At 42.4% G+C, this 19,151-nt stretch overlaps 1 protein-coding gene across 1 annotated transcript; it reads right to left on the bottom strand.

Annotated features, from left to right (window-relative positions):
* Positions 1–1,652: 1,652 nt before the first annotated feature.
* LOC310820744 (myosin heavy chain, fast skeletal muscle-like) lies at positions 1,653–17,415 on the bottom strand. The gene is made up of 40 exons (XM_083692520.1): positions 17,401–17,415; positions 17,057–17,275; positions 16,639–16,782; positions 16,320–16,476; positions 16,175–16,202; positions 15,860–15,974; positions 15,398–15,490; positions 15,258–15,321; positions 15,064–15,162; positions 14,784–14,887; positions 14,361–14,499; positions 13,700–13,818; positions 13,194–13,343; positions 12,920–13,090; positions 12,374–12,677; positions 11,404–11,468; positions 11,198–11,285; positions 10,998–11,115; positions 10,750–10,873; positions 9,880–10,016; positions 9,423–9,678; positions 8,996–9,238; positions 8,491–8,667; positions 8,037–8,182; positions 7,717–7,807; positions 7,012–7,401; positions 6,750–6,876; positions 6,426–6,544; positions 6,006–6,202; positions 5,377–5,560; positions 5,031–5,196; positions 4,658–4,782; positions 4,104–4,412; positions 3,788–3,991; positions 3,564–3,689; positions 2,908–3,078; positions 2,658–2,762; positions 2,474–2,569; positions 2,043–2,174; positions 1,653–1,685 (listed from the first exon to the last, which is right to left on the bottom strand). Exons 2-40 carry the CDS (start codon positions 17,261–17,263, stop codon positions 1,668–1,670), a joined length of 5,808 nt encoding a protein of 1,935 aa, XP_083548646.1. The 5' UTR covers positions 17,264–17,275; positions 17,401–17,415; the 3' UTR covers positions 1,653–1,667.
* Positions 17,416–19,151: the final 1,736 nt, after the last annotated feature.

Raw genomic sequence — 19,151 nt, 5'->3', positions numbered from 1 at the left:
CACTACCTAGTATGTAGTAACCACACTATCTAGTATGTAGTAACCACACTATCTAGTAAGTAGTAACCACACTATCTAGTAAGTAGTAACCACACTACCTAGTATGTAGTACCACAACACTACCTAGTATGTAGTAACCACAACACTACCTAGTATGTATTACCACAACACTACCTAGTATGTAGTACCACAACACTACCTAGTATGTAATAACCACACTATCTAGTATGTAGTAACCACACTACCTAGTATGTAGTAACCACAACACTACCTAGTATGTAGTACCACAACACTACCGAGTATGTAGTACCACAACACTACCTAGTATGTAGTAACCACACTACCTAGTATGTAGTAACCACACTACGTAGTATGTAGTTACCACACTACCTAGTAACTCATTCCTGCTTTGGAACTACCTAGTATGTAGTACCACAACACTACCTAGTATGTAGTAATACAACACTACCTAGTATGCAGTAACCACACTACCTAGTATGTAGTTACCACACTACCTAGTATGTAGTAATACAACACTACCTAGTATGTAGTACCACAACACTACCTAGTATGTAGTAACCACACTACCTAGTATGTAGTACCACAACACTACCTAGTATGTAGTAACCACAACACTACCTAGTATGTAGTAACCACACTACCTAGTATGTAGTAACCACACTACCTAGTATGTAGTCACCACATTACTGGGTAGTATGTTGTTCACATACTTCATTGCAAGTATGAAGTTGTCCATCTCACTCATTCCTGCTTTGGAACGTCACAGACGTGTTGAGTCATAATCTGGATTCTAAGGTGAATGAAAACTGGGAAAAGGGAAAACGTTATAGATTTATGATTAAGAAGGATCATCACTTCAACTGCTTATTTGAGATTTTCAAGTCATTCATTTTGTATTCTGTCCTTTGAAAGGTTCAATAAATTATATTGAAATAACTATTGTTTGTTGTGTGTCGTGTTTCTTATTGGAATATTTACTGGTCACTATGACACAATAGATCACTGACCGTGTTCAGGGCAAACAATTAACACCTGCCAAATGCGGCTAGATTTTGGCATTGGTGGGTAGATCTGTACATTTCACCAGCCACTTTGGCGAAACTGGTGCGATCCGCATAGATAATAAGTGTAGAGCTTTGGATATGGTGGAATATACACAGATAAATAGTATAAATGCAGTAGCAATGATGGAAGTGTGTGTGTGTGTGTGTGTGTGTGTGTGTGTGTGTGCGTGTGCGTGTGCGTGCGTGCGTGCAGAGAGTGAGTGCAAATTGTCTCTTGTGCAGGTCGTGCTGCTGGGCAGCTAGAGGTGACCGTTCAAAAGTATTATGGCCTGGAGATTGAAGCTGTCTTTGAACCTGTTGGTCCGAGACCGAATGCTCCGGTACTGCCTGCCGGAGGATAGCGGAGAGAACAGGGCGTGACGCTCAAGGTGAGGACTGACGTGTCGTAGAGAGGAAATTCCATGTGTGTTTTTTTCCAGTGCTCCTCACAGATCTTATGAAACATTGTTTGTGCCACAATTCAAAGACAAAACGACCACAAAGTCACAAAGGAAACGTTTTTTAATCAATGCTCAGAATTTCACTATGAAAACCATATTTTATGTTTTCACAATCGGTGCATCACAGAGTGTGTGGTCTTGTTTATTCAGCCTCTTTGGCCTGTGAAAAGAAAAAGAAAATAAGGACATGAATGAACCTCTTACGTATGATCACTTCAAAGAACACAATAGACTGTTTAGGGCAAGCAGTTCTTTGGCTCTGGGCTCTGCTTTGAGCTTAAATTTCAGTGTCAGCTTGGTTTGTATTAATCTGTTATTAACAGGAGGACCCTAATGCATTGTGCAATGCCAAAAAGAAGATTTTTACCCCCCCGAAGGATACGTTTCTCAGAGATGTCCAAGACAGTTGAATGTAAAAGTCAATATTGACCTCTGTGTACACTGAACCTGAAATGATGTTGTTGATGAGGTCATATTTGGACATGACTCAGGTATAGGTTTGATAGCAGCTTTGTACCTTTCCAGAATCGCGGCTCTTAGCCCTGAGCTTGTTGACTTGGGACTCAGCGATGTCAGCACGCTCCTCAGCCTCCTCCATCTCATGCTGAACCTTACGCAACTTAGACATGTGGGTGTTGGCTTGTTCCTCCTGGGAGAGGAAAAGAGAGGTAGAGAATGAGAGAGGGAGACAATAACACTCAGCCTACAATGTCTGAAATGTTGTCAAAACAAATGAACCAAAATGATATTAGTTGTATTGATTACTTACTTATTTCTGATAGTGATGGTAATATAGAAGCAAAGGAAGCACTGTGTGTATTATTTCCTTACCAGTTACTTGACGCGATGTACATTGTGGATACCAAATTTTGTCATCTATGTTGACTATGAACAAAACCATGTGTCTTATATGCTGTAAGAATATTTGAGTGACAGTATGTGACTCACCGCTTCCTCAGACTGCCTCTTGTAACCCTTCACTTTAAGCTGCAGCTTGTCTACCAGGTCCTGAAGTCTGGCAACATTCTTCTTATCCTCCTCAGTCTGTGGGAGAAAGTCAATGCCCATACTTCAATTGCATTCAGGTGCCTGACTGTACCAGTGTGTGTGAAGGTGTTTCTGTTACTCTTACCTGGTAAGTGAGCTCCTTGACTTTGCGCTCGTACTTGCGGACACCCTTGACTGCATCTACACCCCTTCTCTGCTCAGCATCCACCTCAGTCTCAAGCTCACGCACCTGTATGGAGGGAACACAGCCGTGTGTTAAAGGTGGTGAAATCAGTCATGGGTTATTGGAAAGAAGTAGAGGTTGATTCATCTAAGCTATTATAGATAGACTGTGAACAAAAGTTTATTGAATACAATAAGTTCTGCAAAGTTACCCTGGACTCCAGTTTCTGCAGCTGTTTCTTGCCGCCCTTCATTGCCAGGTTCTCAGCCTCATCCAGACGGTGCTGCAGGTCCTTGACTGTGACCTCAAGGTTCTTCTTCATCCTCTCCAGGTGAGAGCTGGTGTCCTGCTCCTTCTTCAGCTCCTCTGCCATCATGGCCGCCTGAAATGGTCGTGTGTGGAATCATTTAATTCATCCACAATGTGTCACAGATCATGTGCTCAGCCCAACTACAATTGGCCCATGGTGGAGAGGTCTTTACGGGTCAAAAGACATGGACCCTGAAATGAAATGGATCCATGCATTTCCGACTCTTAATAATATTATGACGTGATGGTTTTGAAATGTGTGATGTTATGATGTGGAACATATCTTCTGTCATTGTAGGAATCGGGACAAATAGCCAAAGTGTGTTCACCCTACTCCATCTTGCATTCTATTGCTTTCTCTCTCACGATGTGCAATCACAGGTTTTGATGAGTTGGGATTGATGGTGACAATCAATTCCTCAGGTCCGTTTATCAGGTCTGCTCTGTCATTTACCCTGGTCTCAAGTTTTCGTGGATCTGTAAAGATCTATAAAGACCTCTATTTTGGAGACAAATAATGTTTATTGTATTGTTTTGTTTTTGAATAGGGGGACTTACATCAGTGATGGCCTTCTTTGCCTTCTCCTCTGCGTTTCTGGCCTCCTGCACTGTGTCGTCCACCTCTCCCTGCACTTGAACCAGGTCACTCTCCAGCTTCTTCTTAGAGTTCAGAAGGCTAGTGTTCTGTATGAGGAAACTCAATGATTAGTTGGAACTGTATTTCAAGAAATCATACAAAAGTCACTGTGGGTAAGATGAGACTGCCTAGAAATCACCTATACCTGGGAGTGAAGCAGTCCCACGCGCTCGCTGGCGTCCACCAGCTCCTGCTCGGCCACTTTGCGGCCTCTCTCTGTCTGCTCCAGAGCAACCCTGAGCTCCTCAATCTCAGCCACCATCAGACCGTTCCTGCGCTCCACCATGGCTGCCTGCTCCTTCAAATCTTCTGCTGCGCGAACAGCATCATCAAGGTGCAATTGAGCATCCTGGGATTCACAAAGATGTAGAGCATTAAAACTTGTTGTAGGCCGAAAGGAAAATATCTGAAATGTATAGTTGGGGGCAATGTTTACATTGACTGATTTCCCAGCCCCTTACCTTGAGCTGTCCCTGGACGTTCCTCAGCTGCTTCTGGGACTCGGCTGCCTGCCTGTTGGCGTGGCTCAGCTGGACCTCCATCTCGTTCAGGTCTCCCTCCATCTTCTTCTTCACCCTCAGGGCGTCATTCCTGCTCCTCACCTCTGAGTCCAGGGTGCTCTGCATGGAATCAACCACCCTCTGGCTGTTCCTCTTGATCTGCTCCATCTCCTCATCCTTTTCACCAAGCTTCCTGTCCACCTCACCCTTGATCTGGTTTAGCTCCAGCTGCACACGCAGAATCTTAGACTCCTCGTGCTCCAGTGTACCCTGAACAAAACAAAACAGTCGTCACACGTTGATTGTGGGAGAGAGTAGTGGACTGGCACTCATTAATTTAGGCTTCTCCTGGAAAGGGCCCTGCTACTGTATGCAATGAAAATGTGGTAATAGGATAGGAGGACCAGGTCTAAAAAATGATTTTATCTCAATGAGACTAACCTGGACAGTAAAGCTTAAATGAAAGGATGAGTATATGTTCCAAATGAACAGGATTAAACTGCATGAGTTCCTACCTCAGCCTCCTCCAGGGCAGTCTGGATCTCAGACTTCTCTGTCTCCACAGTCTTCTTGGCCTTCTCCAGCTCATGGATGCTCTTGCCAGTCTCCCCGATCTGCTCAGTCAAGTCAGAGATCTCCTCTGCAAACAGAAACACAGAAGTCATTCAGAACAGGGAGATTTTCTTTGAACATTGGAACACACTGGAGTTCATAATGAATTATGAGAAGAATACATGTAAATGTTTGTTCTGTCTGGCGAAGCTTAGGGTCTTAAAACGTTTTAGACTATTTGAACATTGTTCTGAAGAATCAGGTCACTACATACGTAGCTTGATGAAATAAGTCAGCGCATCAAGAGCCAAATAAAACTACTGCTGTTTGACTCACGTTGCAGGTTCTTGTTCTCTCTCTTCAGAGTCTCCAGTTGATCCAAAGCCTCCTCATAGGAGTTCTTCATTTTGAAGAGCTCCGTGCTCAGAGAACGAGCCTCCTTCTGAGCTCCTTCCAGCTCTGCCTGGCCCTCCTCAAACTTCTGTTTCCACTCTGCCAAGACCTAGAGAAATACATGTGATTTTAATATTTCGCTTTCTTCTTTTATCTGTCCATTAGCGAATTGATAGGGCTTTTGTAATAAGAAATATGATTTAACAATACCCCCTATTTATCATTTCAATTTAAAGAGGTCGATATGGTTCTAGAATGAATACATTTAATTTATTTAGTTATTTCACACCTTGTCAAAGTTCCTCTGCTTCTTGTCGAGGTTGGCAGCAAGAGCATTGGCTCTCTCCACGTCAATCATGAGGTCCTCCACCTCTCCCTGCAGCCTCTGCTTGGTCTTCTCCAGAGAGGCACACTTTGAGTTGGTCGCCTCGATTGTCTCCTCTGCCTCCTGCAGACGCTGGGCCAGCTTCTTCCTGTTAGACAAATGAGGGATTATAAAGCTTCACCTCTGAGGGATTGTGTCAGAGAATGTCTGCACATCTGGCTCTTACAGGTGATGGGAGAAACAGTATACAGTAACTCATGTGTCTTGTTCTGATGATAGTGAATTTAAGAAGCCCTGCTCAGGAGCTTCTACATTTCTACTTCTACATTCTGGTTTCCTTTCATTGTCAACCTGTATCAAACAGTGGGATAGACTGTTTTTGCTGTTATGTGTGACTCACTTGGCTTCCTTCAAATATATATCTGGGAAATAATTCCATTTCTATTTAGGATTAAATATAATGGAAAAATAATTTTGCAATAAGTGTCCCCTTTACATTCTTTGATTAAAATGTATCAACTCATCTCCAGAATGAACAGAACAGAATTTAAATACCCCCCATCCATGGTGAATAATGGTTGTGTGTGACTCACTTGGCCTCCTCCAGCTCCTCAGTGCGCTGGATGGCATCAGTCTCGTACTTGGTCCTCCACTGAGCCACTTCACTGTTGGCCTTGGACATGCCGCGTTGCAGCTCTGCCTTGGCCTCCTGCTCCTCCTCAAACTGCTCCCTCAGGAGGTCACAGTCATGGCGAGCAGACTGGACACCGTGGGCCAGTGCGTTCTTAGCCTAGGGAGAGAAATAGAAGAGGTGATGGGGAGAAGAGAGGTGAGAGGGAGTAGGAGCTGTAGAGAAGGTGTAAGAGCATTATTGAAAAAGAAAAAGACAAAGAGAGAGACATGAGGAGAGACTAAATATTACAGTTAGAAGTCACTGGGTGGCATAATCACAGTCAACATGAATCTGTAGTTGAAAACGTTGTGGTTGGTGGTGTCTATTTTGAGTTCCTTACCTTGACCTCCTCCTCAACATGTCTCTTCAGCTCCTCAATCTGCTGGGTGAAGGCCTGTTTGCCTCTGGTCAGCTGGGACACCAGGGCCTCCTTCTCCTCAAGCTGGCGACCAAACTCACCTGTGGGGAACAGAGCATCTTGTTAATCTACGCTAAATTCTAATGGTTAATGTTCATTGTTGTCACTGTCAGTTATATTTCTGAGCTTATAGGGTATCAAGTTTGATTTATGGTCAGTTATGTGTTTTTAAGGTTAATGGTAGGATTTGGGGTTGGTAAGCTGGTCCTAGATGAATTTCTACAGTATCTGGAGTATCATTGGTACCGTTCTCAGTCAGGAGTCTGGCCCTCTGTCCGCTCATGTCATTGACCTGGCGCACATTCTCTTCATTCTTAGTCTTGATCTCGCTCAGCTGATCCTCAAGAGTACGGCACATCTTCTCCAGATTGCCCTGGTAGTGAAACATAAACCATTATTACTTTCCATGATTATCTTGAGCCAAGCCTTGAATGCCAAGCTTTCCATTTCTAACTTGTATTTGAATTGGCCCCCACAAACACAGCTCCATCCAAACATTGCTACTGACCTTAGCCTTGGCGACGGCCTCCATGTTGCTGGAGAGGTCATCTATCTCCATCTTGTACTCGCTCTTCTCCTTCTCCAGCTTCTGCTTGACGCGCTGCAGGTTGTCGATCTGCTCCCCGAGCTCTGCCACGCTGTCTGCCTGCTTCTTCCTCAGAGCGGAGGCTGTGGCCTCATGCTGCAGGGTGGACTCCTCTAGGTCGCGTCTCAGTTTCTGAAACTCTGCCTCACGCTTCTTGTTCATCTCTATCTGAGAAGCGGTAGCACCCCCGGCCTCCTCCAGCCTCTCACTGATCTCCTCAAGTTCCCTGGATAGATCGGCCCTCTGCTTCTCCACCTTAGCCCTGGCAGAACGCTCAGCCTCAATCTCCTCCTCCAGCTCCTCAATACGGGCCTACAATAGGGAGACACAAACAGAGAGATGAAATCTACAACACAGTCAAAGCAAAGGAGCTCACAAAATAATAGTAAACAAATGATTATTTTAATATTAAAATGTGTTTATCCAAAGCAACTTACAATTAACATACAGAATGTACTGTATGGTGTTTAAGCATCATGCTTAAACAAACTGAACCGTTGCAAACCAGGACAGTGCTAACAGGAGAATGAATTGATCACTGTTTCTCATCGCGATCCTGACAATGTTACTGTAGTATTGTTAAACACTATACAGACAACTGAACCATCTGATGGTCCTGTTCTGTACCTGGAGTTCCTTGATCTTCTTCTGCATCTGAGCACCGAGAGACTGTTCATCCTCAATCTTGCTGAGAAGCTGAGCGGTCTCGAAGTCCTTCCTAAAGAACATAAACACATTGATTGCAGTTTGTAGTGGAAATGGAAAGTCTATTGTCCTGTTCACTTTGATTTACAGAAAGACATCTGTTCAGATTTGTCTATTTTCTAATTCAATAGAAACGTTTTTTCGTTTTGTTTCAGCACAATGATGATTCTGACTATTGCAACAATGTGAAGAAAAATGAATGTTCAATTAATACAACTTTGTTGTCATTTGTTTGTGTTTACTTCTTGATCTTCTCATCAGACTGCTGCTTGTCGTTCTCCAGGTCCATTATGGACTCCTGGGCCAGTTTCAGATCTCCCTCCAGCTTTCTCTTGGATCTCTCTAGGTCCATACGGAGCTTCTTCTCTTGCTCCAGAGAACCCTCAAGCTAGAAGATAAACACACATATTTGTCATCAAAATCTAAATAATGAACAATAATGTCCAAACCATTAATAAGTAGATTAATGAAGTGAATCATTTGGGAGATAACACAGGGTGTAGTTTCATAATGATTGCCTCAAACTAAATGACTAACCTAGACTTTCATACTATCTAATGCCATCTAATAATTCCCAGCTTGTATGTGACAGTTTCATATTCTTGTGTGTCTTAACTTCTGTAAAACAATTAGCTTTACTCTACTCTTACAATCTTGATTGACACTAGCACAGCTTTATTTGCATTGCCCACTCACATCGTCCACTTGCTGTTCCAGCTTGGTCTTCGCCTTGGTCAGAGTGTTGACTTTGTCCTCCTCTGCCTGCAGGTCGTCCAGTGTCTGCTGGTGGGCCTCTTGGAGGGCTTTCTTCTCCTTGGTGAGCTTTGCAACAGCCTCATCCTGAGACGCCATTTCCTCAGTCAGGTTTTTCACCTGAACACAGACACAACAGAAATGGTCTTTTGTCACTTCACCTCACAAAGGGAAATGCAGTTTATATTGCAAATGTTAGCATGTAATAAAAGTGATCCTCTAGATGGCAGTGTATACCATGAATTAATATCAGATATGGAATGAAGAGTCCAGAATATGCTATGAATGTGGGGAGTACTATGCTGCTGAACTCTGCTACTATTTCATGTCTTCTCATTCCAGGACCAACATCACTTGGATTTAGTTATTGTTTTGCTATGGTTGGATTCATTGATTGTTTCACATTGACAGTTTGATCAGATTGTAGTTTGTATGTGTTATATGAGACCTTGTTTTCAGTGGCGTGTTTCTCCTTCTCCACTTTGGCCAGAGTTAGCTCCAGGTCATCAATGTCTTTCTTCAACTCAGAACACTCATCCTCCAGCTTCCTCTTCTTGGCTGTCAACTCAGCATTGATCTCCTCCTCATCTTCCAGCCTCTCGGTCGTCTCTTTGAGTTTGGCTTCCAGCTGGATCTTGCTCTTGATGAGCCCCTCACACCTCTCCTCAGCATCGTTCAGACACTCTCCTTCCTGGTTTCAAAGGGAAGAAAAGGCAAACGGCTTCAAAACACAATGTGTATGCAAATATAAACTGATTCTAGTCCAAGGGCACACAGACAATCAATACAAATCTTTGAAAAATGCTTGCGTGTTTGTGTTTGCATGCATGTGTGTGTGAGTGTGTGTGCCCTTGTGAGGCTGGTTGCCCACTCACAGATGCAACTTGGAGGGCAAGGTCATTCTTCTCCTGCAGGAGGGATACCATCTTCTCCTCCAGCTCCTTCTTACGGGCCTCTGCCTTGGTCAGGTTGACTTTGCACTTCTCAAACTCCTCCTTCATGTTGGCCAGCTCCTTCTCTGTCTCAGCGCTCTGCAGCAGGGGCTTGATCTTGTAGTAGACCTTCATCCATGGCCAATGTTTGACATTCATGAATGAGCGGACGTTGTACTGGATGGTGTAGATGGACTCTCTGGTTGACGGCAAGCAGGAAGGCAATTGTGGCGTAGTGAGTTTTATGCTTTTGAACGGCTCAATGATAACAAAGTTACATGGAAAAGTAGCCCAGGCTACATTATGATATGATTATATGATTTCTTGTAAGTGCATTCATATATCATCACATACAGGTGGTTCATATGTAGTGCTAGAGAGATTATCTTCCATCCCATACCTCCTCTCCATCATCTTTGAGAACTCCCTCCTCATCAGGTATCCACGGCAGAGAGCTTGAGTCATGGTTACCAGAGTTGCCAGCTTCTCATCTCGCATCTCCTCCAAGACCCCCAGCAGACCAGCTTTGAAGAACACCTGAGCACAGATAAACAAACATGTCAAATGGAGGAGTTAGACATTGTGACGTACGTATACGAAGGGGCAGAATGGGTGGTTCAACACCACTAGACTTGGTTGTAACAACATTGAAATGCATGTAATTTCACCATGAGATTTTGAAGAACAGATCGCTAATGCTCTGGGACAGATTAGCTATAGCCATACGACTCAAACACAAAGCATCACAAAGGAATTAAAGTTATCTGAAGCTTGGGTTCTTTCAACTTTGAAAATGTTACGGTGTGGGCAATATTTTTCTCCTCTTAATATAGCTCCAAATGCTACATAAGGAAAGAGAAATTAAGAGATGAGGGAGATTTTTTATGGATAGTTTACATTGAAGAGATGCTTTGCGGGATCTCCGCAAGTACAATATGTCTGTACAAACCTATTTTTTTGGGCATGGATGGTCAATGTTTAGTTCGTACAAATATAATTTATCACTGTTTTACCTCATTCAGCCACGGCATCACTAGTTTTTCAGTGCCAATATTTTGAAGCAGCAGTATTTTCACTTTCACACTAGCGTGCCCATGTCGTCAGTGGAATTTTCACGCCCACACTTCAGGGCATGCGACAGGGACTCGTTTTTGCTCATATGCTCGACTTTTAGAATTGTAGGCTGAAATTATACAAAATATCCTGTAGCATCTCTAATGTTTTAGTCCTGTTATGTGGTAACATTTCCTGGGTGAATTTGAGCCCTTACCTTGGTGTGTCCAAACTTGTACTCATCCTGAGGAACATCAATTGACGCAAGCAGCTTCTCAGAAGCCTTCTTGTTGTCCATGAACTGACCCTCAGGGATGACGCCAGCATTCAGTACTTTGTACCTGTATAGGGAGAATTGTTAAATATGTTAGTCTCAAAACTGTTTCGTATGTTGTCAAGGAAGGGCACTGTATATGAGTGTGTGTCTGTGTGTGTGTACTGTGTACTGTGTATTGTGTACTCTACCTCTGCTTGAAGTCAGCATAGAGGATTCTGCTGGGGAAGCCCTTTCTGCAGATCCTGATACCTTCCAGTACACCGTTACACCTCAGCTGATGGATAACCAGGAAGTTCTCCATCAGACCTGGAAAACACAAAATGCATCTTAACCCCTACATAAACCTGTTATAGGATTTATAGTTTAAAAATGTCTCTCTGTGTTGTACCTGGAGTCTTTGACTCGTTGGGGATCAGGCAGCGCACAAAGTGAGGGTGAGTACTCCTCAAGTTGGTCATCAGTTTGCCCAAGTTCTCCTGTGGGGGTTTACAAACCATTGTGTTCTCACAAATAATTCAGACTTAATACACACTTTTAAAAGATATTAAGTTTCAACAGACACTCAACAGGCAGGCAGGACTATCAAAAGCTCACCCTGAACTGGGAGGACACAGTCTGCATGGAACCTCCCTTCTTCTTGCCCCCCTTCTTTGTGGTGTCTTTTTCAAGGAAATAATTTGAATAAATAAAAGAGTGTTAGAAATTATATAAATCTCTGATAAAGTTCAAGTTGTATCTGCTGCAGTAATTAACTCTAAAGCCAGACGAACACTGTCCAATTCTCACAAATGCGATGAGAGGGTCTCATACTGCAAGACAAATTATCCACGCCACGCTGTCTTGATGCAAAGTATGCTGCACGTGTAGACCTGATTGTAGCCCTCACGCTGGGCGAGGCGACCGAGCCCCTCTCACCCTTGCCTTCAGCGCTTTTTCATTGCCAAGACAATGGTAGAAATGGCGCTGGCCACGTAATAGTAAAATATTTTGTCTGTATAGCCGTAGTCTATGTCTTATTCACAGAGAAAAAGCCTTAAAAACATAAGGAGAATTTGGACACAATATCCAGGCACAAACTATGGCAGCCTGGTTGTCAATTTTTCAAAGATTTGTAACGATCATCTGAATTTTCGCGAGATATTGTATTGACAGCTGTTTTTCTGCAGTTTTTCTTCAATTTCATGGTTCCAAACCAATAATTAGAATGTATATTGTAGCTATGTAGAAAAGATGTTCTGGACAGAAACTTGATCCCTATAAGATTACATTGCAGCTATTTATTTAAGTATTATATTGTAATGTGGCAAAGAATGTAAAGTCTCATTCACACCGAGTTAATTGTGTGACTTCAAATGTCAGAATTCAAATGGGTCTTCTCTTCATGTTGTTGACCAACTCACACTGTGCGAGTCAAGGTTCACAGCAGATGACCTGCGTTTACGTGAACATTTAGTCATGAGAACTTGGCTTTTGGCAAATTTGTGGCTGAAACTGTGTAGTGTCTGCCTGGCTTAATGCTAATCATCATCATAATGCTTAGTTATTAACATCAAGCTAATGTTACCTTCAGCTGCAGGAGGAGGATAAATGACAGACAGCAGTTTGACTGAAGACTTCTGGTAGAGCTGCACCACAGAGTCGTTCAGGGGGTCCTTGTTCTTGTCCAGCCAGCCAGTGATGTTGTAGTCCACAGTGCCAGCGTAGTGCACCAGGGAGAAGTGGGCCTCAGCCTTGCCCTTGGCAGGCTTGGGCTTCTCAAACGCCTTGGTTTTGCCAAGATGCTGGTCGTTCAGCTTGTTCTTGAAGGTTGTGTCTGAAGCCTTGGGGAACATGCACTCCTCTTCAAGGATGGAGAAGATGCCCAATGGCTGTGCAAAAAGAGATTTGAATTCAATTAGTATGTTCATATTTTCATGTTTTTTACTTCAACAGTCACCTTTATATGATGATATGCATGCGGTGGAAGCATATTAAGCAGGTACTAACATACGAACAGTAAGATTCATTGTACCAAAATGAGGACATCTTACAGTAGTCTCAAACACCTACCACTATTAAGTCTGCTTTTGACACCCATCATTAAATGCTATAATCCTCACAGGCTGCTTACCTTCTCAATAAGCTCAATGCAGGCAGCCAAGTCCATGCCGAAGTCAATGAACTCCCAGATGATTCCCTCCTTCTTGTACTCATCTTGCTCCAGGACGAACATGGTGTGGTTGAAGAACTGTTGCAGTTTCTCATTGGTGAAGTTAATACACAGCTGCTCCATGCTGTTGTACTGTTGATGGAATTTCAGAAGAATAAAGGAATCTTTTCGTCATACATGGGGCTGTAATCTTTCATAATCGCAACTTGTTTTCTTGTCCTGACATCATACTCACATCAAAGATCTCAAAACCTGCAATGTCGAGCACACCGATATAGAACTGCCTTGGCTGCTTGGTGTCCAACATTTCATTGATACGGACGACCATCCACAAGAACATCCTTTCATAGATGGACTTAGCCAGAGCCATCACAGAATTATTCACCTATAAACAATTATACCTCGAGTTAATACATGAGATATTGACCATGTGCAGTTGAGGTGATGCAGGTGGACGGTGGTATGCATATTAGAGAGGTTTTTAGAGCTCAAGGATTAGGGCACTAGTGTTGTGCAAGTGTTGTGACTGCATAAACTTGGGGGAGAGAGAGGGGGGCTGTTTGATATTATTTTACACTGGTGTTGACTGATTTGGGAAATTGTGTTTTATGATTTCTTATCATTGTTGAACCACAGGGTGGCACTTTTACACTCAAGCACTATGAAACCAAAACAAATCAAAAGATTGTTAACAATATGGCAGTATCTTATGAATTAAAGAATGATACATGAATGCCTTACCTGGGCTACTGTCTGTCCCTTGGTCACATACTCATTGCCGACCTTCACTCTGGGGTAGCACAGAGCTTTAAGCATGTCGGCTGAGTTCAGGCCCAGGAGATAAGCGATTTTATCAGCCACTGGAAAGAGAAGGAGCAACAACAGACTCAAGGACAGAGCCATATTATTTAAACTTTATTTAGGCAGGGGTTAAGGCTAACACTAACCCTAACCCTAACCCTAACCCTTTATTTAGGCAGGGGTTAAGGCTAACCGTAACCCTAACCCTAACCGTTTATTTAGGCACAGGTTAAGGCTGACCCTAACCCTACTGAGAGCGAGGTCCCTTTTTCAGAGGAGCCCTGGTTACAAACATGGAACAATCAAATGTTCATTCAGAATGACAAACATAGTACAGTTTATAAATGGCAAATCAATTACAACAAGAATTTACACGCTAGCATGTTCTATGTGTTTAATCAGTGAAACTGAAATCTATGTATCTGAAATAACTTTTTTAATTTGAATCAATCCACTAATTTGCATTATTTCAAATAATTGGTAGAGTGTCTACATATTCTGTCTGGCCAGAGTGATCAGCTATTCTGTTGTAAGGTTTCATGAGGATCAACTTGATGTAAATGTTCTTTTTTCCATGTTTGGGGCAAGAGGTGGAACTCACCCTCTGTGCCGTCTGGCTCGGCCTGCTCCTCACGCTGCTTCTGCTTGAAATGCATGTTGCCGTGATGCATGACAGCGCCCGTCAGCTTGAAGATGTACACTTTATCCTCAGCGGTGAAGCCCAGGATGTCAATGGCTTCCTGAAAGAGAGGGATTTCACGTTATAGAGGAAAAAAACAGTGAGGAATTGAAGACAAACTCACTCTGTCAGAGTACGGCTCTGTAAGCTCCAAATCTAGCAGAATGGATGGAAATGTCAGACTTCTCTATTCCTTTAGTAGAGTAGCAGCACAATAGGATTTTAACAATGTTACACAGGGGGGCTTTGTGGATGTACCTCTATAAGAGGATTCATTACAACTGAACCATTCATTAACACTAAAACAAATCATTGATACAAATAAAAACCCTTTGCGCGACTCACATCTGTGGCGACCAGCTCTACCGTGTCGTCGATGCTGGCCACAGTGATCTGCCCCTGGCTGATCATGGGGAAATCATAGGGGTTGGTGGTGATGAGTGTCATTTCTGTGGAGACCAGAGAACAAAGTTGTCCATTAAATCAAATGCAGGCACATTTCATCAACTCAACCAAAGCCCAATTCTGATACCATCTCTGACTCTACTTAGTGCAGCAGCTACTGTATGAGTATTTCACTTTGACAGCAGGGCGCTAGTTTTCCCTGCTCTCTGCTTTGGCGTACCGACTATCTCAGGTTTGTGGTTGGTCATCATCTGGTAGAAGATGTGGTAACCCCTCTCATCAGGAAGCTGGAAGGCCACCCTGGACTTCTCCAGCAGATCTGATAGAGAGAACAGGACAGAGATGGGTATTTTGCAAAAAAATAAAATAAATTGTGTTTAAATAAGTATGGAGAAATGACTAATACCAACTTACAGGTCTCAATGTCAGCACTAGCCAGTTTGCCGGACGTAGCAAAGTGAATCCTGATGAATTTACCCTACAATAGAGCGGGGTGGTTAGAAATCAGTCAACAAAAAAACTACAACTGCCAAAGTGTATTCCCTCATACTTACAAAGCGAGACGAGTTGTCGTTCCTCACAGTCTTGGCATTACCGTAAGCCTCCAGCAGGGGGTTAGCTGCAATGATCTGATCCTCAAGAGACCCCTGTAAGAGACAAAGTCGCTGAAGTGTGAGTAACTTAAAATCTCTTTTAATTTGTCTTTCGACACAACATCTGTTCCTTTTATCTGAGAAAGTGGAAATAATGAGGTACAGACCTTAAATAATAAAAATTGAAAAAAAAATATATAATCTGAAATGTGATTGGCTCCCACCGTAAAGCCCAGGGTTCCATTCCTCTCTGAGCCTACTGGTTCCCAACATCACATATACCCAACCCTAATCCTCTATAAAACTACTTTTGATATGCAGGACTACAGTATGGAAAACATGACTATAATAGAGTAAAGTTTAGGTGTTTCCTATCATCATTCACCTCAATTTACTCTAAATTGTGACATCAGCACAACTTACCTGTATTTTACCAGCGCTGACAGGTGCTTCCTTCTTCCCGCCAGCCACAGCAATGGTGGCAAAGTACTGGATGACACGCTTGGTGTTGACAGTCTTTCCTGCACCGGATTCTCCACTAGTTTATAGACAGAGAAAGAGGGGTTTAGGGTTTGGATCATATCAGCATTCATTAAGCAAGAAAAGACAATGGCATTGCTTTAACTTGTTTCATAACCTAACACATATCCTCATTCAGTTACTCGTTATTGTCTTCATGACCCAACATACTGCAAATGGAACACTTTTTGAAAAGTAAGATGTTAGTGAACAACTTACGTAATCAGGACGGACTGATTCTCTCTATCTGCAAGCAAAGAAACATTGTTCATACTCATTCATTGGATGTTGGTACATTATTGCATTCAAGGCATCATCATAAAGTATCTCATCTATCCATCTATCCATCCATGAGAGCTCGTACCAGTCAGCATGAACTGATAGGCGTTGTCAGAGACAGAGAAGATATGGGGTGGAGCCTCCATACGCTTCTTCCCTCTGTAGGCATTTACACATGCCTGGTCGTACACGGGGAGCCACTTGTAGGGGTTCACCGTGGCACAGAAGAGCCCAGAGTAGGTCTGAATGAATTGGATCAAATATGGGAATTAGCCAAGTCAGATGAGCTGGTATGTGGAAGTTTAGGTATCTTTGAATATACTGACATGCCATATATTTTTTATTCATTGCGTTTGCTAAAGTGTGATAGGTTTCTTGTGTTGACTGATGTGTATGTATCTTACGTAGATCATCCATGCTGCGTAACGCTCTTTGAGGTTATACAGCACAGAGGCTTCATTCAGGTAGGTCATCATGGCCATGTCCTCAATCTTGTCATACTTTGGGGGGTTCATTTGCAAGACGTCATCTTCTTTGAAGTCTTTAGTCTGAAACAGTGGGATATTTAGATAATACTCAAATCAACACTATATGGATAACTTTTCACTGATAAACAAATAGAATATTTTTCATGATTTGTTGTTACAAGCATAATCCATGCAATTGATTTATTTGCATTACAGTACCACTGCTATGCTATCCTCCACTCTACTTGAGTATTAAAGGTGAAATCAAAGATTCCATTTGTTCTAAATAATATGTGTGTTGAAAGGTTTATCCTGCTTATGGAAGCTGCAGTTTGGTTATATGTTATAGGCTTACCTCCTGAGTGTCCGTAACTTTCACAGAAAGTTTTGCCCCATCCCTGGCAACAATTGTACCCTTGAGGTACAGCTCCTTGACATCAGTCACATAGCAGGCATTCTTTGCATCAAAGGGTGCGCTTTGAGCTTCGATCCTCTCCCTCTCTGGCTTACGAAGGTATATGGCAGCTGCGCCATAAATGGCCATCTCCGCATCCGTACTCATGGTGGCGGCTCACTAGGAAATAAAGAATAAAAAACAAACATGTTTGAGTCTGTACTAACCCCTCCCCAGTCAAAAGAGTTAGAGGCAGTATATTTAACAGAATGTTTTCTAATAATGTGACTCAAATCATGTCTCACCTTCTTTTCTCCACCCAGGTGAAATCGTATCTTTGAGGTGACCCAAGGTCCTACAAACAAAGTCAGCTAAAAAGCAAACACATTTAGACATTTAAAGAATAATTATATAAAGGGTGAATACAGGGTTACATACAGTTATCTCTGTAATTATTGGGACACTGAAGCATTTCTTCTTCACAAAGTATCGATTCTCAGGCATTATTTGAGATAGTTTTTTTTGTACATATTAGCTTCACCATTTAGAAATAACAACACTTTTTATACATAGTCCCCCGATTTCTTGACCACCGTTTTGGACTGTTTTGGATAATTGTTGTTGTTCAGTGGGCCTCATTTACCAACATTTTCCTGAATTAATTGTATAGGCCCTGTTGTATAATTCAAAACTGAAACCACTGTCAGACCCTATTTTATTATTCAAAACTGAAACTGTAAATTTCAAGCTCAATGACGAGTTTCAGCAAACTGTAACCTGACCATCCTGTTTTTGAGTATAACTAGTGGTTTGCACCTTGTAGTGGAGCCTCTGAAGTTTGGCTGGTGAAGTCTTCTGTGGATGGTAGTCTCTGACACATACACGCTTACCTCCTGGAGAGGTATTACCTCCTGTTCCTGATCAGTGGGAAAGTTGTTTGGGGGTTTTTCTCAATCATGGTGAGCATTTTTCAGTCATCCACTGTAAAAGTCTTCCTTGGCCTACTAGCTGTTGTTCATGAACTTTTCCAAACTGTTGATTTTGGCAAGCCTAAGGTTTTGGCTATGTTTCTAATAGATTTTTCTTTATATTTTCAGCCTCATATTGGCTTCCTTGACTTTCAGTGACACCTCTTTGGTACTTATTTTGACAGACATGAATAGCAGACTCCAAAGGCAAACGCAAAGCCTAGAATCAAGACTAGACATTGACAGCTCTCTTATGCCTGCACAAATTATGTGACAGAACACACCTGACTAACCTGAAACACTTGTCAAGCCAATTTTCCAAATACTTTTGGTGCCATGAAATAGGGGGACTATATGTAGACAAATAGCATCAAATCAAATCTAACCTCATTCTTTTGGAGTATAGAGCCAAAAAGGTACTTTTGACGAGAAACGTTTTAAGATTGCACCTTTCAATGTCCACTTGGTATAAACATGCCCACTTTCTTTCAAACTATGTGAAGTAAAACATATTTTGAATTATCTATTACAATTTAAAAACAATGCCACTTTACTGTCAAATAGAATGCAGGACTTGCAGTAGAGCTAATCAAGTGTAATGTAAAAACATTCAGAACAAGTGAAATCATGTAAGGAGGTGGAGGGTCTTACCACAGAGATTGAATCTGCCTGTGGATGTTGTGGTCTCAGGCTCCTTATATCTAGTTCCAGAGTGCTACCCAAGCAGAAGTTAATTATGGACCACACGGCTAAAGGAGATGGATTGGAGGAGAGACATAGCTGTTTCCCTATGCCCTTTTCTGATATTCCTCCAATGGCTCTGATTTCAGTTGCACAGAAAAAATTCTGGCTTTTTTGTAGCAGTCATGGCAGGAATAAGAAAACTGAGATCAACCGGTTATTGGCAGATGTTAATGAGCAACGATGTGATGAAAGCTCTTTCTCTGTGAAATAAATCCAAGCAATCCAGACTCAGGACAGATCTTTGTATTTTCAGATAAAGGTCACAGACAGAACAATAATATAGATTTTTCAAACTTTGGTGATGCTAATTACATTTGCCTTGATCGAAATGTGACTACAATTCG

This window comes from Argentina silus (assembly GCF_951799395.1).
Source record: "Argentina silus genome assembly, chromosome: 2".
Taxonomy (NCBI): domain Eukaryota; kingdom Metazoa; phylum Chordata; class Actinopteri; order Argentiniformes; family Argentinidae; genus Argentina; species Argentina silus.
The sequence above is the reverse complement of the archived record's forward strand: the minus strand, read 5'-3'. Positions and strand labels throughout refer to the sequence as shown.